The sequence below is a fragment of the Thamnophis elegans genome, chromosome 9 (genome assembly GCF_009769535.1).
Source record: "Thamnophis elegans isolate rThaEle1 chromosome 9, rThaEle1.pri, whole genome shotgun sequence".
NCBI lineage: Eukaryota > Metazoa > Chordata > Lepidosauria > Squamata > Colubridae > Thamnophis > Thamnophis elegans.
In genome coordinates this window covers 45,445,953-45,468,236 of record NC_045549.1, presented here as the reverse complement: position 1 = coordinate 45,468,236, position 22,284 = coordinate 45,445,953, and the positions used below count along the sequence as shown (strand labels likewise).

The 22,284-nt window shown below is 44.8% G+C and overlaps 1 protein-coding gene across 1 annotated transcript in view; it reads right to left on the bottom strand.

Moving 5' to 3' along the window:
- The window catches only part of MICU3 (mitochondrial calcium uptake family member 3), a 68,659-nt gene extending 47,535 nt beyond the window's left edge, over positions 1-21,124 (bottom strand). Inside the window, 2 exon segments of the mRNA XM_032224244.1 lie at positions 17,044-17,060; positions 19,322-21,124. Coding sequence (XP_032080135.1) covers positions 17,044-17,060; positions 19,322-19,716 — 412 coding nt within the window. The 5' untranslated portion in view covers positions 19,717-21,124.
- Positions 21,125-22,284: the final 1,160 nt, after the last annotated feature.

The window sequence follows — 22,284 nt, the reverse complement described above, 5'->3', positions numbered from 1 at the left end:
TATAGAGAACTCATACACTTCATACAATATAGCTAAATGAGTTTCAGATTAGAAAGCAAAGCAAAGATTGAATTATATATTTGCTTAAAAGGATAAAAATGCTGAAGTTTAGCTCTATTCTGAGGTTTTTCTCTTCATCTGCTTTTGGCTGCTTTCCTTCTGTTTCTTTTTTCCTTTCCTTTCAGCAAAGGGTAAGCAAGAAAATATTTTTAGTATTTTGGCAAAAGGCATCAATACATAGCATTTTGAGGAAGAATGCACTGGAACAAATAACATACTAATTCTTTCTCGGGATTTTCATTATGTCTGTACGTTTATGTTACGATAATACAGCAATGGTCAGTAACATTTTAAAAATTATATTGCCTCATAATAGTAAATATTTGCCTATATATTTCTTATTCAGAAGTTGTAGTCTTCAAATTAGATGTACAGTAAGTACCTATCATAGAAGATGTGTACCTATCAGGGCAATTGCAAAATTATAGTTGGGATATTGGTGCATATATCATCTTATTCTTTTCAGAGTAGCAACATTATTCAGAATGTAGATCACATAATAATAGCCCAGCCCCCTGCTCAAGCAGGAATCCTTGGCATGACCACCAATAGTTTGTAGTTGGTCAAAACCAGTTCTTACAGTCTTCCCATACTTGTGCAGTATGCAAAGTGTTCTTTTCAAAGAACAAATATATGCATGCTTATGATGTAAGTAACCTTGCTTGGCTATTTATTACTGAGAGATATACATAACACATGCACGCACATGTACACAGGCACACACACTCCTCTTGTTTCTACTCATAGCTTTTTTTTTCCTGGAGAGTACACGGTGTATCAGTTTTCTTTTCTTCTGGAACAAAGGCACACTTGTTAACTCTTCTGAGCTTCTTGGTTACTTCACTTGGGATATGTATTTCTTTATTACATTTAAAGGCCACACCTTACACACAGTGCTTACTTCCTTTCCATCAGCATTCACATGTGTTTACAAACATCCTATCAATGTAAACAAATGCATTAACTTGGTTTAGTTTTCTCCCCCAGTGTGTGTATAATTCACTTCCTCCCTGTTATATTAAACAGATAAGGATGCTACTTGCTCACGTTGAATAATGAAAAATATGAAACTAGAATGTAGTAATTTAGCTATTTCTTCACCTCATTTGTATAGTATAACAATTGCAAAAAATATGAGATGTGCAGAATAACTATGTAATTTGTCAAAATGTTTGTAAAAAACATGAATGATCTGCAATGTTTAACATATTAAGTAACAAGATACAATATAATATCCTTGTCCAATCAAATCAGCAGCAGATATGTTGACTAGTTAGAGAAACAGAATGTAATTTTATCATTGTAAAGTCTGATCAATTAAATAGTATCCTCTTCATTTCCTCAATTTGGTAGAATATGTTTATGTCTATAAACATATTTTAATTTAGGAACATTATTTTAATCCTTTTAAAAAATATGTGGGTGACAAAAACCCCAAAAGTGGGCGAGACATCTCTTTCTCACTTTTATAACTATATGTTTCTCCTAAAGCGGTAGTATAGTTAATATGCATGTGATTCATCTATTGGATAAAGAAGTTACGATTTCTTTTAAGAAAAAAATTGATGTATCATGTATATAATGTGACTAAACAATATAACAATAAACAATATATTCATATTCCATTCATAATTATAATATTGCTGAGAATTTCTTAACTCTAAATCAAGGTTCTAGATGAATTTAAACTCTGGTAAGCATGACATCATCTTCCTTCCTAGATTAAAAAGAAGAACAAATGGTTCATTGCCAAGAGTTGGTTTCATGTTTCCTTAAGGTCATTGATTCAAAAGGTTCACTCTTAAAGAGAAAAAAAGTGATTTTCCCATGGTGAAAGAACTAAACACTAGATAAACGATCTACTGTATGGAAAACTGATGCCATGAGTGGGTAAGAGATGTAATTCAACAATAATATCCATTATCAGTACTACTAAGCATTACATTCTAATTCAATATACATTACTTCCACAGGGAAAACAGAACATTCAGAAAGTTAATTCTACTGAGATAATAAAAATAGGTACCAGCTGCCATTACCCCAAAGTGATATGGACACAGGATTACAATTTAACTGTGATGATCCAATTGAATTTTCATTAAATTTATAGTAAATTAAAGCATATCTTCCCAAAATTCATTTGAAATCACCAATCTTCAGCCAAGTTGTTACAACTTTTATCTGAGATGTTTTAAAAGATTTCAGAGCAATGTTCACATTCCTTTATATAAAATAAGTTTTAAATGAGTATATTCTATATAAAGCAAAGAAAGTAGTTTGAAAGTTTCACTTTGCTTGGCCTCAGGCTATCACAGTATGCTCCCAAGTAGATAAAAGTGATATAATTTTGTTTGCATGCTGGGTGGCCAAGAGGTTAAACATCACATTTTAGTGTGGGAAAATCCCCAAGCAGAAAAAAGGTACTTAACAAATGTTGGAATACAAAGTAGTAATAGTTATTTGATCTTTCTTAACTACCATATATAACTTTTATATATCCAGAAATTATTTCATATACTGTATACGTATCATCCTGAAAATTATCATATTTCATTGGACTCATGTCTATCAAGCTTACTATAGCTCAATAACCAAAATATTGCAGTATTACTTGTCCCCTCATCCATGAGTCAGATTTTAACAGTATATTTCATTCTTAAAATGCTAACCATTCAGAAGTATTTTATTTTTTTTAAAAAGTAGATTAATTAAAAATGAATATTTGTATGCTTTTGTTATTATCAAGCATTTACAATCACACAATGGCCGAAAGATATTAATGTTTCCCAGGACAAGTAGCTGTCTTAGCATGATGCTTGTATATCTTTCCACATGTTAATAATCTTGCTGTATTTATTGCTTAGCCAGAAGGTGTTTGCTTGTTTTTCACTAATGTGTTATGAATATTTCTAGTTTATAAATTTATTCAATAAATCACAGGTAAATAAATTATGTTTCACACAAAGTATGAAATACGGTTAATGTAGGGAATGCTAGAATAAATATATTATTTTCTTTTATTGACAAGAGTTTATTTGCCGTTCTGTCTTTAGGTATTATATCTGTTATCATTTACATAAGGAATCCTCTTCTGTATGGTACTTCTATGTTTCATCAGAAATGCATCTTTTAAATACCTATTTCTAACAGAATTATAGAACACTGAATCAGGATTGATAGCATAATCCATATATCCACTTAGTTTAAACACCATTTGTTGAACTTTATAGCAAGGATGATTTCTTGCTATAAAATCTTTCATAGATCACAGTGCATTTCATCAGATAAATGTAATCTACATTTATCATGTAGTCTATTACAAATTGGGTAATAATTTATCAATTGAAGAATTCAATCTTCTTTTAAGATGAGAAGAATTCAGTCTTTTCTCAAGATGATTAAGGTAGTGCCCCACACTGATTAATTAGGACAAGCACATGTAACAGTGCAGAGGAAGATTCATTTCACAGTGAGGGTGCTTATGATTATCTAGAGTTGATAAAACTTTATTTAATATGAATATAGCTACAAATGGTCAATTCAGTTCTTTGAGCAAACAAAATATCTTAATATTTATATACAGTACATAAATAATGTATATTTTAGAAAATATTTATTCTAAGAATAATAAAGTAATATGAAATGCATATTATCTTTTATAGCATAGATGTTCATATTGATGTTTATAAATAAAAACACTTCTAACTCCACTGACATAGTTGCCCTGGATGTAAATTAATCCAAATCAAGTTTTGATACTTCTTTCCAATAGACAGTTTTAAAAAAACTTTAAAAACAATCTATCCAGCAAATGTAATTTGCAGTTGGCAAATTCCTTAAAATATTTGTTTTAAAAATAGTATTATCTGTGCAAAAATTATGGTCCAGTGCCAGGAAAAAGCATTGAAAGTTTGCAACAGGCACACATTACATCCTACTGGGAGGATGAGTTCAAAACACCATGAATTTCTATGCAGAAGATAATAAGAAATAATAAGAAATTCTTATCACATGCAAAATCTTGTATGCAGCATACATGCAAATGCGATAGGAAGCTGAAACTAATTGGAACTTCTCACTATCTATAGATAATCTGTCACTTTATTGTGGTCTCAGACTAGTAAATGAGATGTGTCTGTAAGTGATTTATAAGCAAACTTATCTCTAGCTAAGAAACTAGTAAATAAAAAATAAGACATAATTAAAATACCTCTATAAAACATCCTAAGGGTCCTGACTGAAACTAAGGAACCACCTCTTCCCAGTTACATCTACCTGTCCTATTAGATCTGGCAGGAGAAGCATGTTACAGAGCCTGTCAGTTGACATTCCAAAGTTGACAGGATCCACAGCCTTTTCTGCCATGGCATCTGTCTTTTGGAACATCATTCCTTGGAACTTGTATTGGCACCTATCCTTCTGGCCTTTAAGAGGTCCTAAAGACCTGACTATATAGAATATAATATAATAGAATTCTTTATTGTGAAGTGTGATTGGACACCCAAGAATTTGTCTTTGGTGCATATGCTTCAGTGCACATAAAAAGAGATGAAGATACATTCATCAAGAGTCATAAGGTACAGCACTTAATGATAGTCATAGGGTACAAATAAGAAATCAGGAAACAATATCAATTTTCCCCCCAAGATGGTGGTGCGCTTAGACGCTGTGGCTTTGAGCTCATGGTGCCACAGTAGAGTTAGGCAAAAGCTAGTCTATATCCGCAGGGAGTTATTAAAAATTGGATCTTCTAGTCAACTAGATATCACCAGTGACTTCCAAGCAATCTTATAATATACCGAGTGACATAGTAAGACTGCTAGGCTCTCAATGGATCGTTGTTGGGCCTAGGAGGCGGGGAAGAGAGCAAAAGCAGAAGCCGGGATGCAAAGCTGGTTTGCTAGTTCGGTTACGGAAGCAGCCTCACAGACCAGCATTACCAAGCATTTTCTAACCAACTCTAGATCCTTTGTCCACAAAATTGATGAATTAGAGCTATGGAAGCCAGCAAATAAGATCATTCGTGACTGCTATGTGATGATCATCACAGAGCAGTGACATGCGGTGAAGCTTATGGCTGTGTGAGGCAAAAAGAAAGCAGCTTTTGCCCCTCCGCAGCAGCTATGTCCGAAATAGAGGTGTCCCGCGCCCTGCAGCTATATCCGACCAGCTGCGGGGGTGCGGGCCGCCTCTATGTCAGACAGAAGCGGTGGGGCACTTTCTTTTGGCTTTTGCCCACCCCGCAGGGCAAACACTTCCACCTTGCAGGCACCGGAGCCGCAGGCCACCAGGAGTACAGCAAAAGAGCGCCGGTTCCAGCCCAGGCTGGAGCAAGGCGAAGAGGGGTGGGGAAAAGCCAAAGGCGAAGAGGGGTGGGGGTGTTCCAAGAGGCCCCGTCCTCTTTTTGCACTCCGCAAGCCAGGCCCGGAGCGGCAAGAGGCTTGGCTCCACTTCTATCGCCCCCCCCCCCCACTCCAGAGAAGCTGGTCACGGGCGAGTCTCCGTAGCCCTAGTTTCATCTCCAAGCATCCCCGGGAGGAAACGGGCCAGCGCCGCTTCCCTCCCTGGACTTTCCAGGATGGGAGGACCTGCATTCCGCTCCCCCTTCCAAGCCCCGAGTGGCCAGCCTCGGCTCCTGCTGCTTTCTCCCAGAGCTCCAGCAGGCCCGCGGAGGAGGAGCCTGGACGAGGCTGGAGCGAGAGCAGCAGAGGCAAAAGGCTGGCTACTCGGGGCTTGAAAGGGGGAGCGGAATGCGGGTCCTCCGCTCCCGGAAAGTCTGGGGAGGGAAGCTGGGCTGGCCCATTTCCTCCCGGGGCTGCTTGGAGATGAAACCAGGGCTACGGAGACTTGCCCGCGACTGGCTTCTCTGGAGTGGGGGGGGGGGGCGATAGAAGTGGAGCTGAGCCTCTTGCCATTGTGGGCCAGTCTAAAGTCTGTTCTCCCTAAGTTTGTGCAGTATGTGCAGTATACCACCAGAGCAGGGTGGGTTTCTCGCCCCGTTCCAACCGGTTCGGTTGGAATGGGGCCGGCGGCGTCCTCATGCACACGCACGGTGCACGCATGCGTACTAGCATCTGTGCGATGCTCCAGCTGCTCCTGGAGGATCGCGCAGGCGCTGTATGCGTCCTGCGCATGCATGGAAGCGCAGAACTCGTCAAAACCGGGTAAGGAGCGCGGGCGGGCGGGTGGGCTCTTCGCCGTTCCTGGAAGTTACTTACTTCCGGGTTTGCCGACCAACCGGTTTGCAGGGACCGCCACGAACCGGTTGAAACCCACCCCTGCACCAGAGGTAAGAATACTCTAGACCACATGTACTCAAACTTAAGACAGGCATATACAGCAATCCCCCTCTCCCATCTGGATACATCTGACCACACCTCTCTGCTACTGTGCCCAAAGTATAACCCCCTTAGGAAAAGGATACGACTAGTCTTGAAAACGGACAAAATCTGGCCGGAGGGAGCACTACACTGAGCCACCTTGAGAAATCTGGGAAATATGTCAGAATGCTTTTTATAGACTATAGCTCGGCCTTTAACACCATCTTACCAGGAATTCTCATTGAAAAGTTGACTGACCTGAATTTCCCTCCCCTCACTTGTGAATGGATCAAAGACTTCCTGACGGATTGTCCACAAACAGTAAGGGTTGGGTCCTTTACATCTTCCACGCTGAAGCTCAGGCTCCCCTCAGGGGCTGTGTGCTCAGCCCATACCTGTACTTGCTATATACATATGACTGCATATCCATCGTAATAAAGTTTGCAGACGACACAACAGTGCTAGGTCTCATAACTGGAGGGGACGAATCAGCATACAGGGAAGAAGTCCAGAAGGTATCCGCATGATCCTCAAGAAACAACTTACATCTAAATATTAGTAAGACAAGGGAGATGGTGCTGTATTTCCAGAAGCACAGAGAGGAACCTGCCCCACTGTATATCGAGGGAGGCTGTGTGGAGAGAGTTTCCTATTTTAAATTCTTGGGAGTGCTTATTAGTCAAGATCTCACCTGGAAAAACAACACGTCTCTGGTGATTGGAAAGGCCCAACAGAGTCCTGTGAAAAAATCAGGTGGAACAACGGCTGATGACCTCTTTCTATTGGTCCACCATAGAAAGTGTCCTCACATATTGTATTACAGTATGGTATGCTGGTTTAACAGCTGCGGACAGGAAGGCACTACAGCGAGTGATCAATTCGGCACAAGAAACCATTGGTTGCCCTCTGACACCACTGGATGACATCGCGAGAGGTCTGTAAATATTTTCATGGTCCTCTTTTTGACTCGTGCAATGTAAAGGTCCTCTCTGGAAGGCAGGTTGGCAGTAATTGTTTTTTCTGCAGTTCTCATTATCCTCTGAAGTCTGTGTCTGTCTTGTTGGGTTGCAGAACCAAACCAGACAGTTATAGAGGTGCAAATGACAGATTCAATAATTCCTCTGTAGAACTGTATCAACAGCTCCTTGGGCAGTTTGAGCTTCCTGAGTTGGCGCAGAAAAAACACTCTTTGTTGTCCTTTTTTGATGACATTTTTTATGTTAGGTGTCCATTTTAGGTCTTAAGATATGATAAAACCTAGAAATTTGAAGGTCTCTACTGTTGATACTGTGTTGTCTAGTATTGTAAGGGATGGTAGTATGGTAGGGTTTCTCCTAAAGTCTACCACAATTTCTACTGTTTTGAGTGTGTTCACTCAGTTCCAGATTGTTCTGCTCACACCAAGAGGCTAGTTGTTCAACCTGTCTATATGTGATTTCATCCTTGTCTCGATTGAGACCAATCACGATGGTTCACCATGCTTTGAGGAATAGAGGTAATGGTGAGCTTTTTCAGTGGCTTTACTAAATGGGATGTATTCCTGCTGTGATTATGGGTAGGCTGAATTGAGTTTTTAATAGTGTTGTATGTTTGATGTCTTTATACTTTTATTCTCGCCGTTCTTAATTTTTAAAAGCCTTTCAGAGTCATATATGAGAGATAGGTGGCTATATAAATTTAATAAAAAAATAAATTTAAAAGAAGCAATCTGTGTTGAGGCCTAAAATTATGAAATGTGACAATATTTAAAGTTACAAAATTCTGGATTTCAATCTACAATTTAGAATGGGAAAAACATGAAAAAGCGTTGAAAAATAACAAAAAAGAACAATTTTCTTCATTATACATAAGCCATTTGAAAGCTCAAAAAGGGTGTTGGTGCTTACCTGATACGCCTCTTCTCATAGTGGGGGGAGGAGTATCCAGAATGGGTTGACCTTATCCTCTCATGATGGATTGAGTCAGATAAACTATTTGGGTAACGCCCCCTGGCACCAGGTATTCCCCAGTTTTATTGACGAAGAGCTCTATCCGACTCGTTGCACCATTCACTCCAGACTCTTAATTCAGTTCTTAGCTTTTATTGTCTTCAACGTCATTATTTATATAACTTCATAAACAATGAACATAGCACTTAGTCGTACAAACATAGTCAGGGAGGGACTGGATACTCCTCCCCCCACTATGAGAAGAGGCGTATCAGGTAAGTACCAACGCCTTTTCTCCATAGTGAGGGGGGAGGAGTATCCAGAATGGGACGTACCAAAGGGAGGGAAACCCCTGAGGCCCTATATTCCCCACTCAAGCCTATTGAGGCATGGGCCCCGCCCTGTGAACCGCCTGCAACATCCTGCGGCCAAACGAGGCTTCTGCCGAGGCAAAGAAGTCCAGCTTATAGTTCTTAACAAAGGGAGAGGGGGAAGCCCATGTGGCTGCCCTGCAGATTTTGGCCAGGGATGCCTGCGTGGCCCAGGCCGTGGATGTGGCTGCGCTCCACGTGGAGTGAGCTGTGATATGATTTGGTGTCTGTAAGCCCTGTGATTGGTATGCAATGGCAATGCAGGTTCGCAACCACCTGCCTATAGTGGTGGAAGTTACCTTGTTACCCAGGGACCCTGGTTGGAAGGAGACAAACAGAGCTTCAGATTTCCTGTTTGGCCTGGTTCTCCTGAAGTAAATCCTCAGAGCCCTCCTTATGTCCAGAGTGTGCCACTTCTTCTCCAATGGGTGAGAAGGGTCTGGACAGAAGTTGGGCAAAATCAGTTCCTGGGCTCAATGGAAGCAGGAGCACACCTTGAGGATGAAGGACGGATCCAGCCGTAACACCACCCTGTCTTAGTGGAAGGCGCAGAGATCCTCCCTGGTGGACAGCGCTTGCAGTTCGGATATCCACCTGGCGGAGGTGATGGCCACCAGGAACGCCACCTTCAGAGTCAGGAACTTAAAGGAAACTGTTCGTAACGGCTCAAACAGAGCGCCTGTTAGAGCGTCCAATACCCTATGTAAGTCCCAGGAAGGGTACCTGTGTACTGTGGGCAGTTTGAGATTGGAAGCCCCCTTAAGGAATTGCCTGACCATGGGGTGGTGCGTCAAACTCTGGTTTCTGCCACACAGAACTGCTGAGATGGCTGAAACCTGTCTCCTAATTGTGTTAGGAGCTAACCCTCTATCCAGGCCCGCCTGGAGGAAGTTCAGAACCTGTGGCACTATAGCCTGGATAGGGTTGTACCCCCAGGAGTTACACCAAGAGTCAAAGATCCGCCACATGGAGCCATAGATGTGCTCCATGGAGCGTCTGCGGGTGGCCTGGATAGTCCTTATCACCCTGGGGGAGAAGAGGTCTTTCCTCAGGATGCTCCGCTCAATCGCCAAGCGGTCAACTGGAGCCATTGAGGATCTGGGTGCCCCAGCGACCCCTGGCTGAGGGATATCCTCTCCTGGGGGATTCTCCAGGGCCTCTCCACAGACAGAGACTGGAGATCTGCAATCCACGGCCTCCGGGGCCAGTGAGGAGCCAACAGAACCACTTCCGCCCCCTCCTGAAGGACCTTCTGTATAACCCTGGGGATCAGGGGCAAGGGAGGAAAGGCATACAGAGGACTCCTGGGCCATGGACTCCGCAGAGCATCCATCTCTTCCGCCCCCCCCCCCATGTCTGGTACCTGGAGAAGAACCTCAGCTGGGTGTTGAGGGGAGTGGCGAACAGATCGACCTCTGGGTGCCTGAAGCGCTCGGCCACCTTCTCGAAAATCGCTGGCTGCAGCCTCCACTCTGAGTTGTCCACCTCGGCCCGGCTGAGCCAGTAAGCCCTGGTGTTGTCCACCCCCGCTATGTGTTCTGCCCTCAAAGACCGGAGGTTCCTTTTAGCCCACTGTCCCAGACGTTTGGCCTCCTTCATGAGGGCCCTTGATCTGGTCCCCCCGCCTGTTTATGTGGGCCTTGGTCCTATTGTCTGTGAGGACTAATATGTTCTGGCCCCTGACCAAGTTCTGGAAATGTAACAGGGCCAAGCGGACCACCCTGAGCTCCAACCAGTTTATGTTGTGAGTCCCTTCCACCTAAGTCCACTGTCCTTGCGCCATCTGAGCCAGCAGATGGGCACCCCACCCGCTCAGACTGGCGCCCATTGTTACCATCAAGCAGTCTGGTGTCCAGAAAGTTTCACCCTTTGTGATCGCTGGGGACATCCACCAAGTCAGGGAACGGGGGACCTCTACCGGGAGAAGCACCTTGGTCTGTGAACAGCTCATGCGCCTTCGCTGGAAAGGCAAGAGGAACCATTGGAGATCTCTGGTGCGGAGGCGAGCCCACAGGACGATGCCAATGGCGGAGACCATGGTGCCCAGCAGTTTAGACAGAGTGGCTAAGGACACCTTGCGCTTCCTTGCTATCGAGGAGGCTAGCTGTCTAAGCGCTATCTGTCTGTCAGGTGACAGAAAAACCATGCCCGTCTGGGTGTCTATTCTGGCTCCTAGGTGAATCAGACTAGTAGAGGGGTGGAGGTGACTCTTGGCTAGGTTTACCATGATCCCTCGGGACTGTCATGGTGACATCTAGATCTCGTAGGGCACCCCTAAAGGAAGATGACTGCAAAAGCAGGTCATCCAGGTAACATTGGATGCGCACCGGGACCTGTCTCAGGTGTGCTGCCAGTACTGCCATTACCTTTGTGAATACCTTCGGGGCTGAAGACAGCCCAAAGGGGAGGGCCCAGTACTGATAGTGGTGTCCCATGTAGCAAAGCCTGAGATACCTGCGGTGATCCTGGGCAATGGGAACGTGCAGGTAGGCCTCTGTGAGGTCTATGGAGGTGAGAGAGTCTTCCTGCCTAACCCCCTCCAAGATAGAGTGCAGAGAGTGCATCTTGAACCTCCTATAACGAATGGAACAGTTCAGGCGTTTCAGATCAAGGATCGCTCTCCAGCCCCCTGAGGCCTTGGGGATGACAAACAGAATGGAGTAGTGCCCCTGACCTTGTTGCTCTGGAGGCACCGGCTGGATCGCCATGATCTCCAACAGGTGTTGGATGGCCTCCTGCATCAGCAACCTCCGGGTCAGGTTCTTTGAAACCGGACATATCCAGAAGAGGCTCGGGGGACTGGAAAGAAATTCAAGTGAAAGGCCATGCCTGATTGTCTTCTGCACCCACCTGTCAGAGGAGGTGAGGTCTCAGCAGTCGGCGAAGTCTGCTAAGCACCCCCTAATGGGGAGAGCGCTGGGCCTAGCTTTAATTTTTGCAGAAGGAGCGCCCCCCTCTGCCTCCTACACCCCCTTAAAAGGGCCGCTTCTGCTGCCTGCCTCTCTGCTGTCTGTCTGGGTACCTCTGCCTAGCAGGGAATCCCCCCTGGTACTGCCTGTTTCTACTACTGCCTGCCTCTGCCCCCCTAAAAGAATCCTGACACCGAAAGAAGGAACCAGAGTCCTGACCACGGGAGTAGGAGCGTCTGGGGTATGGAGTCGTCCTGAAGCTGCCTTTCTTCTGGGCGGTGGCCAGGACCTTCCTCTTGTCCTTGTTCTCAATCAGGAACTGGTCCAGAGCCGAGCCAGAGGGAGTCCCCTGTGAAGGGGGCCGAAGCCAGGCGCCACTTGTGATGAACCTCTGCCTGCCACTGTCGTAGCCACAGCAGCCTGTGTGATGCCACCACACCCTGGAAGCAAATCTGGCTGCAGCCAAGGTGGCATCTGATGAAAACTGGATGGCTGCCACCAGCTTGTTGATGTCCTGATGTGACCAGACATCTGCTATGGAGGTGCATTGCTGTAGCTCCTGCAGCCTGATCTGTTGATGAAGGAGGCTGTGGTGGCTGCTTTCACAGCCCAGGCCGCTGCTTGACGATCCCTCTGCAAGATGAGGTCCACCTTCTTGTCCTCCACCTTCAAGGCATCCTCTGGCTCCCCAGGCATGTTGGTGGATGTATGAAGAACCACAACCAGAGCATCTATGGCGGGCTGCGCCAGTAGCTTAGCCAGCTCTTGGTCCACATTGAAGAACACCCTGTCTGAAGAGGAGGGTGTGGGACCAGTTGTAGGAGATGCCCATTGGCGCCTTACCAGGTCGAGGAAGGTCTTGGGCGTAGGAATGGTGTCCGCCTCGATGACCTGCTCATCGAAGATGTTCTCTGCTGAGAAACCCTGGCGTTGAGGTGGAGCCTCCGCTGCTCTACTGCCTAGCTTGACTGTTGTCTTGGCCTTGAAGAGCAGGGACTTAAACAGTGAGGGCTGGAACAACCCGGTGAATGTAGGTTTAGGAGGAGGCATGCCTTCGTCCTCTGACAGCTTGTCCTCCCTGATCTCGCCTTCCTCACTTTCCATGTCGCTCTCCTCCTGGGATGAATCTGAGGAGCTGGGGATCTCTTCCTCCTGAGCTTCTGGGAATTCAGGAGCCCTGGGAGAGGGTGGAAGGGGGGTCCCCTGTGGCTGTAGCTGTTGGAATGCTGCTGCCATGCATTGCTGAAATGCCTGCATCATTATCTCTTGAAAGTTGGGGGCCCCTGTGGGAGGTGTCTGGCTGTGGCCTATGCTCCCCTGAGCAGGGGGAATGCCCAAGAGGGGAAGTCCAGTAGGCAAGGCTGCCCCCACAGCAGGAGTGGTAGGGGATTGCCACCCCTGAGTAGCGCCCCAAAGTCCTGAAGTGTCTATAGGGATCCTTGCTGGCAGGGCTGGATTCTCCACTGTACTTCCACTGGGTAAGGGAGTGCCTGGAGTTTTTCCCCCTTTGCCTGGGGTGGCCTGATGGCTGGCAGCCTTCTTGCAGAGCCTCTCTAAAGTCTTATGCCTCCTCCTCTCATACTTAAAGGGCTTGGAAGGCTTGTGACCCCCCGCTTCCTCTGGATCTGCCCTGGGGGAGAGGTGCTTGCTTTTACATTTAGCCTTTCCTCCCCGCCTCCCTTCGGGCAGTCTCTGGGGAAGCCACTGACCTGGATGCTTGCTCTTCTACCCCTCCGGTGGGGCTGCAGTCCATGCTTGCAGCTGTCTGGGTTTCTTCTTCCTGGTAGCTGCTGGGCGCTGCCATCTTGGACCACGTGGGTCCTCCCGGCTTCAAAATGACACTGCGCGGATGGCAAAAGGGGTGCGAAATTCAAAAGTACTTGCAGAGCGGCTTGTGCTCCAGGGAGCTGCCGCGTGCCCTCTCAGCCGGATTCTCTTCCTCCTGCCTCTTCCCCAGGAAAGGTTTCCTCACGATCTTCTGGCTATGTGGAGGCAGAGTGGGCGCTCCGGGGTGTTTGGGAAGCCCTGGTTCGTCACTCAACCCCTGAGGGGAGCGACGGAGCGCTCCAGCGACTTACAACCCTCCGCGGCTAGGGCTTGCCTCCAGGAGGCTTGTGCCCTCTACTCCTGCTGCCCGGCCAAGGTCCTCACCAAGTGTCTTCGTATTCACTCGTGGCCAGGGCAGCGTGCCGCCCCAGGGGGGCCGGTGGCAGTCCCGATCCTGTAGGAGGAGGCTGTGCGCGGTACAGGGAGGCAAGATTTGACGGGTCCAAAGGAATTCTCTTTAAATCCTAGAAAATTGCTGGAGATCCAGAATGTGCAACCGCTCACAATCGGATGAGTCAGAAAAACTGGGGAATACCTGCTGCCAGGGGGCGTTGCCCAAAGAGCTTATCTGACTCAATCCAATCATGAGAGGATAAGGTCAACCCATTCTGGATACTCCTCCCCACTCACTATGGAAAATAAAAATGCTTCCAACACAACATGAATTAAGGCCAGGAAGAAATATTAGAAAGTGAATAGATTCACTTTGGTACAAGAAGGATGGAAGGAAAACACTGTCAGGCTTTCAAAAGTCTATTAGCAGAACCTATAAATAAAGTTCTAGAATTTCCTATGGCTGTGATGGTGAACATATAGCACGCGTGCCAGAGGTGGCACGCAGAGCCCTCTCTGCTGGCATGCACACCGTCACCCGAGGTCAGATCTCCGTGGAGTTTCTTTTGTGAGTTTCTGTTTCCCTGCAAACGATGAAACAGAAACTCACAAAAGAAAAAGATCTTACCTCTTGCCACGATGCCGGTATTGGGATGCTTCACCTCCCGCCAGCCAGCTGGTCTTTCAGTTTGGGCATGCATGCACAGTTTGCGCACACGGTATCTAAACTCGCCATCGCTATCCTATGAGTCTGCTTCTTGACCTGACCTACCTCAAAGGGGTAACACCATGCTTGAAGGTATGGCAAGATTTTCCCTTCCTTTGTCTTACACCCACAACAGTTAAGGCAGAGTCAATTTAAATTTCTGTCTACAATCTCTTCCTTTCCTGGGCTCATGCTTTGCTAACTGCCACATTTCTTCTCCATGATGTTATTTGTGGTTCTTTACAATTTTAATCAAAAGGACATAAATTGTTTATTCAAAACAATGATAAACCATCAGAGATTCACATGACAAGGTTAGAAATAGATGACCACCTTCTTCATTTGAAACTGGACATTACCATGGGACTTGTCTAACAAAACAAGCAGTAGAATCGCTACATACTGATTTGACTGCATCTCTACTGGGACTGGAATGAAGTTCAGACATACAGTAGTAGGGGATGTAGTAAAAAATGTCTGTGTAAAACTAATTTCAAACACTAATACTATCAGCAAAAGTATAATCAAGAAAGGGCATAAAGTAAATTGTTTCATGCTTATGATGTGCAATATGTAGACTTCATATTCATATTGTAATGATTGGACTTTTGGACTCAAAGAACCATTTTTACAGTTACAAAAATGAATTTCATGACATATATTCAATTTTTTAAGAAACTGTATCAAGCAAAATGCCTTATATAAAATATGTGGAAAAATCAGAAAAAATAAGGTTGTTTTAAACAAATAAATTTATGGAATTGATAGACTGACTTAATCTTCTAACAATTCTGGGCAGCTTTCAAAATATCTGATGGAAACATAGAGACTAGAGAGAGGAAATGTTGCCTTTTATATGTGATGAATCACAATTACTTTTAGCTGACGCTAAGGTTAGTCAATGGAAAGAAATACTGGCAGCTGGAATTTAAGAACATTTGAAGATCGTGTTTGCCATTCTTGTAGCGTTTCTGCTGCTTTATCAACAAACTTTAGAGCTATTAAGCTACTTTACAAATCTCCCATTTATTCCTATTTGTTCCTAATCTCCCATTTGTTCCTATTTGTTCTTATTAGGCTCAAGAGGTATCCGGATGATAAAAAGTGATGTGCCTGCAATTTTTTGCCTGTTTTGGGGGAAATGATGAGTCATTTTAAACATGAAAGTGCGACACTACATGTCACAAAAAATAAACCATTCATTCTGACTTTTAAGTTGCAAGAAAAAAGTAAAAACTGTATCACTTAGAAATTAGACATAAGATTAGAAATTAGTTATTTAAAAATAAAGGTGTTATATATTGGCTGTCAGATTATTTAGAGCTAAGGTTCTGAAGAGCCTAAAAACAATGTAATAAAAGTAATAAAAATGTTAGGAATATGTTGTTAAAGCCAGGGAGTTCTAATAAAGACCAACTTGGGTCTAGAGAACTGAACTTGTAGATTTAAATGAAAACCTAAAATAATAATATTCATATTAAGATATCACTGCATGTTTAGCCAAAAATGTTGTAAGATCTTGTAATAATGCATAAGCAATTACAGTTTCTTTTAGTAGATGAGGGAACTGTCCATATTCCAGTATATAGACTTTGTTTATACATTTAGTATATTAGTACATTATGACTTTTGTATATAGCATGGGAGCACATTGATCCCATATGGGACAAGAATTTCCATTGTTAAGCAATTTCCATTGTTAATTGAGTTGTGCCCAATTTTACAATTTTTTTTTTGACATGGTAGTTAGTGAGTTACTGAAGTGAAGTGAATCATATTGTTGTTAAACATATCTGGGTTTTCCCCATTGACTTCACATGTTAGAAGCCAGCCTGGAATGTCACAAATGATGAACACAGAACCCTGGAATACTGCAATTGTATAAATTACATGCCCAAATTTTGATCACATGCCTGTGAGGATGCTGCAATAGTTATAAGTGTGAGCAATGGCTGTAAGTCACTTTTTTCACTGCTGTTGTAACTTTGAGTGGCCCTAAATGAATGGTTGAATATCAAGGACTACTTGTAACAATGTCTGATTATAGGATCAGACTGTGATAATAGGGAAAGCAAGTATGTTACAAGCTATATGCTAACATTAGGCATATACATGTATGTAGTGATTGATGCAGAAAAATGAAACATTAAGAGTACATTCACCCTTTTCTGTAACTACTGTGTTTCCCCGAAAATATAACATGTCCTGAAAATAAGGCCATGCCATATTTTTCAGGTGGGCAAAAATATAAGCCCTCCCCTCCCCCCAAAATAAGCCCCTTGGACAACCCCCCCCCCTCCGGCCAGGCAGAGCACCATTCACCGATCTAGCGGTATCCCAAAGGCGCCAAGCCACGGGAACCCGGGGGGGCAAAGGCGCTCACGTTGCTTGGCGCCTTCGGGATATCGCTAAGTCGGTGAGTGGCGCTGTGCTCAGCTGGAGAGGAGGGTTGCCGGGTGGCTGCTCTCTTGTGAGCGGGCTCCTGAAAAGCCGGGCACAGCGTCAGGGGCGAATGGCTGTGTTGCACTGTTGCCATCCCAGCATGGCTTCTTTTCTGGCTTCCAAAATCCAGAGATCGGCTGTCGAGACTTCCAGCAGTGGCTGCTCTGGGAGTGCACTCTATGGTTGTGGCCCAGTGGTGGCGTGCCGTGGACCTGCAGGGAGAGCTGGACTAGGGCATGGTGAGGCTGGAGGCAAGTGAGCTAGGGGTGGAACAGGTGCTCACGCAACCCCCCCATTCCAGCCGGGCAGAGCGCTATTCACTGACCTAGGAATATCCCGAAGGCACCAAGCCGTGTGGCGCTCTGCCTGCCTCCCAGCTCCCACGGCTTGGCGCCTTTGGGATACCCCTAGGTCAGTGAATGGCACTCTGCCCAGCTGGAAAGGGAGGTTTCCGGGCAGCTGTTCATGAGCGTGGCCACCTCATGGCTGCTATGTTGCGCTGCTGCGACACCGCAACACAGCCATTCATCCCTGAGGCTGTGCCCAGCTCTTCGGGAGCCTGCTCGCAAGATAGAAGCTGCTCGGCAACCCCAAAACAATAAGCCCCCCCAAGATAATAAGGGCCAAGCCATATTTTGGGGGGGAAAGAAAATAAGACCCTGTCTTATTTTCAGGAAAACACAGTATATAAATAACAAAATCCCACAACTTTAGAATTTAAGGCTTGTGGGGAAAAATCAGCACCAGCAAGATGAATGGAAAGTAGTTTCACATCAGAAAACTGTACTGGTCAGGTTATGTCAACATAATGTTTTCTGCCAGCCATCAACAACTTTTAATTTTCCAACCTATTTCACTTGCAGAAAGTGTCCGCATTATAGTATTAGGAGGACCAAAATGTAGAATGTTTCTATATCCATGTATGCATGGTTGTTGTTACACATATTTTGCCCATGATTAAAAATATTAATGTAGGCAAATCTAGTTTCTCATAAACAATGGCAGAAAAAATAATGATATATCAAGTTTTATTTCAGAAGCATTATACCCAGAAAACATCCATGAACCAGTTTTAGCCCATTCACTTCAATCACTGTATTTGTAATGCATGCAGTCCTTCATTCTTGCCACTCCATCATTCCATCTCTAACCCCTTGTCATTCTACTGGAAGTTGCCAGAATTGTTCTTTCAGCCACTAATGGTTTTCTTTATGTTTCTAATTTTGAATAACTGCTGAGGGGAAAAAAAAGAGGACAAAAATGCTACTGGAAAGTAGTAAAACAGTGAGCCCTGAACCTGCAATTACTAAACCTAGAAATCATTTGCCACAGTAAAGGACATTCAACATTAAATGTTGTAAAAGGAAATCAGCCTGTCAACGTATACGATACAGTGGCTGGACACCATAAAAGCCGACACTAGCAAGAGCATAGAAAAAGAAGAAGTGCAAGGTTTGGAAGGTATGGAGATCTGGCTTATAGAATTGTCAAGAATCAGACACGACCTAATAGACAACAACAACAACAACAACAACAACAACAACAACAACATCATCATCATCATCATCATCATCCATCATCATCATCATCATCATCATCATCATCATCATCATCATCCATTTAGTTTTAATCCTGTTTATTTTACATTACTTTTTACAGGTGCTATACTTTTACGATAAGAGTGGCTAAGACACTGAGCTTGTGGATCAGAAGGTCGGCAGTTATATCCCTAGCCCTGGGTAACGGAATGAACTCCCCCCCCCCCCCCCCCCCGTTACTTGTCCCAGCTTCTGCCAACCAGCAGTTCTAAAGAATGTAAAAATGCAAGTAGAAAAATAGGAACCATCTTTGGTGGGAAGGTAACAGAGGTCTGTGCGCCTTTGGTGTTTAGTCATGCCGGCCACATGACCACAGAAATGTTTTCAGACAGCGCTGGCTCTTTGGCTTTGAAACGGAGATGAGCACCACTCCCTAGAGTCAGGAACGACTAGCATATATGTGCGAGGGGAAATCTTTTATACTTTTATGATCTATCTCATATCTATTTTAGTTTCTCAATTGTGAAGGTTGTATGTCTATAATTTGAAGGTACTTCTGACACGAATAAAGAAATTACATTAAAAAAAAAGATCCTGACTTGTAACTTGCAGTAATTTCACTGATGGTGCCTAACGCCTGTTCTTTTCCAGAGGGACTTTAAAGAGAACTAACGTGCAAAGAGCGTCCCCCATCCAGGACTGCTGGAGAGAATTGAAGAAGGGGAAGGCTAGCACGGGCGATCTCTGCCCCGGCTTCCCGACAGCATCCTTGGACTATCCATCCTCTGTAGCGGGAAGGGAGAAGGGGCGGGCCAAAGCAGGCGCTCGCTCTCTACGTCGTGTGTCGTGCTCCCCCCCCCTTGTCTCCTCCCTCGACACCTACCAGCATCTCCCTAGCAGCGGCCGCCACAGGGATGGGCTGCAGTCCTCGGCCTTGGCTCAGCAGCCCGGTTTCTCCTCGCTCCCTCCGGCTGCCCAGCCCCAGCGCGGAGGGCGAATGGTGCGGTCGGCGGTCGTAGTAGTGATAGCAGACGAGCCAAGCGAGCGCCCCGCCAGCAGCCCCTGCGGCCGCGATGCTCAGCCCACTCGAGGTCCCCTCGCGGCCGGAGCCGGCGGCCTTCAAGCCCCACAGCGGCCGGCGAGGAGTCGTCTCCGGGGGCAGACGGCAGCGGCGCCAGCCCAACAGACTTCGCAGCGCCGCCATAGAGCCAGCCGGGTCCGCGGAGTGACAGGGCGAAGGAAGGTGCTGAGACAGCAACGGCAGCCGCGACGGGGGAAACATCGCGAGAGCGCCACGAGCTGCCAAGCGCGAGACGAGGGACTCCGCTCCCAAAGGCCACCTGCCCCTCCCACCCGGGCTGGCCTCGTGCCCCTCCTTCCATTTGGACGGTTGTCTGTCATCCCCGCACGATCCTTACTGTGGGAGTTGCTGTTTGTGGCGGCTTCGGATTGTCTAGGGCTGCAGTGCAGTTCTCTGCCGGTTGGCATCGCGAGGTGCCTGCGATTGCAATCTGGATTGTATCTTTGGAAGCGATGATGGATGCGGGAGGCTTTCTACTAACAAGAGGTCTTCAAACTTGGGAACTTTAAGACTTGTGGATTGGCTGGAGAATTCTGGGAGTTAAAGTCCACAAGTCTTAAAAGTTGCCAAGTTTGCAGTCCCCCTGATTACTAGCATTCCCAGTAATTTTTTTCTTCCTTTGCTCTGCATATTCTGAGCTAATAAGGGCTTAAGAATTAGTTGGCTGGCCCAGGCCCACCGAGTAATCTAGCACAGAATGGCCCAATTAAAGAGAGAACTGGCCTCTCTATTATAATTATAATTCTATTATAATTCTGTAATGCAATTGAATTCAGTTAATACAGTATTTCACTAACAAAAAGGGATGAGTTTCAGGGCTGCCCCCTACAGCAGGAGTGATCTCAGCAATTGAAGCTTGCCATCTAAGCTTTTAGCTTTTGAAATTCTCTCCTGGACCTGCAGAAACATGGTTCTCCTTTGCTTCTGGCTGTGCACAAGCCAGAAAGAGAGCCAGTTTGGTTAAAGCTTCTGGCTAGAAACCAGAAACTCAACTAGTCCTGCCTGAGGTGACAATCCAACTGAAGTGGCTTTGGATCAGTTACTCTTTCTCAGCTTTAGGGAGAAAGCAAGTGCAAAGAGGTTCTAAAATCTTGTCAAGGAAACTGCAGGCGATTATCCAAAGACTTCCCAGGAGTCAACAATGTCTGAAAGTCCCTTTCCCACCTTCCAAAAAAAGTAGAAATTAGAAGCTCAAGTCTGCCACCAACTGCAAGGGTTGTTGAAAGTTATACAGTATTTTCCCTGAGTGGAGAAATTCTATTTAGGTGCAGTAGTGAAGAGCAACCAGAAGAAATTACTTGTGAATTAATCCAATTCATTTTAAACAGCCATCTCGCAACTGTGTATCAGTGAATGGGCCCTGGTTGAATCACTTTTTTGGGTCCTTTTCTAATCCATTTCTGATATGTGAATACTAGCTGCATTCTTTTACGGGCTGAGCCAATCTATATTTAAAAAGATATCAAACCTACCTAATTTTCCTGCCTATTTTCCCTACAACCACAAGCCTGTGAAATGTGTTGCTTTGAGAGAGAGAAGGACTAATCCAAAGTCATCCAGATGACTTTCATGCCTAAAGGAGACCTTCGAGACCGCCTACTGTCACATACCTCCCAGCGGCCAGTAAGATCCCACAGATTGGGCCTCCTTCAGATGCTGTCAGCCAGACAGTGTCGGCTGGCGCGCCCCCGGAGGAGAGCCTTCTCTGTGGCTGCTCCGACTTTTTGGAATCAGCTACGCCCAGAGATCCGGACCATACCCACTCTCATGGCCTTCAGGAAAGCTGTAAAAACCTGGCTGTTCCGGCATGCCTGGGGCTGTTGACCTCACTGTTGAGGTCCAGCCCCGATTAGAATGAATGTATGTGGTGTTGCATTTTAAACCGTTTTTTTTTTCTCGTTATGTGTTCGTTATGTGTCTTTTCCCCCCTCTTTTTGTAAGCCGCCTGGAGTCCTTCGGGATTGGGCGGCATATAAATTTTATAAATAATAATAATAATAATAATAATAATAATAATAATAATAATAATAATAATGGAAGGCCTAGAACTCAGAGGTGTGTGTGTGTGTGTGTGTGTGTACATCCTTGTGAATTTTCCATGTTTTTTTCTGTTTTATAATTGTATGAATTATAAAAATATCAAAAATGAACTTGAACATGAAATTTGGACTTCTGAATACATAGGAATCAAGAAGTGAATTGTGATGTATCTTCCTTTCAATTTGGATGTCTTCATAATGAAGTTAATTATGTAGAACTTGCAGTCTAATTTTTCGTTTAATAGAAAGAAAGCAGATCTGCAATTACTTATGTATTAGTATTTCTTAAGATCACCAAATTAGGATTTTTGCTGAAGAATAAAGTTCAGTTTAATCATATAGTTAAATACAAGGCTCCAGCTTAATTGAAGATACCTTTGTTATCATTGTAGCTCAGAGGCTCCTAACTTTGGGGCACCACGGACCGGTTCCTTCCTGTTTTTCTGCGGAAAGGTGGGGGAGTGGTTTCATGTGCTGCCTGCATACCACTGATGGGTTGTTTGAGCAGTCCAGTTTCTGGAATGTGGCCCAGGGCCGGCCCACAGACTGGGGGCCAGGGACTCCTGTTCTAGCTAATATCTAACATCTCTAGACTGAAATAAAGCAAAGCAAATGTTTGATTTTTTCTCAGGGAAGTTTTGAGCACATATATTCAAATATTTTTATATTATTAATATGGTTAAATATGTAAACATAAACATTGTAGTAGCTGTTTTTTTAAAAAATAGGG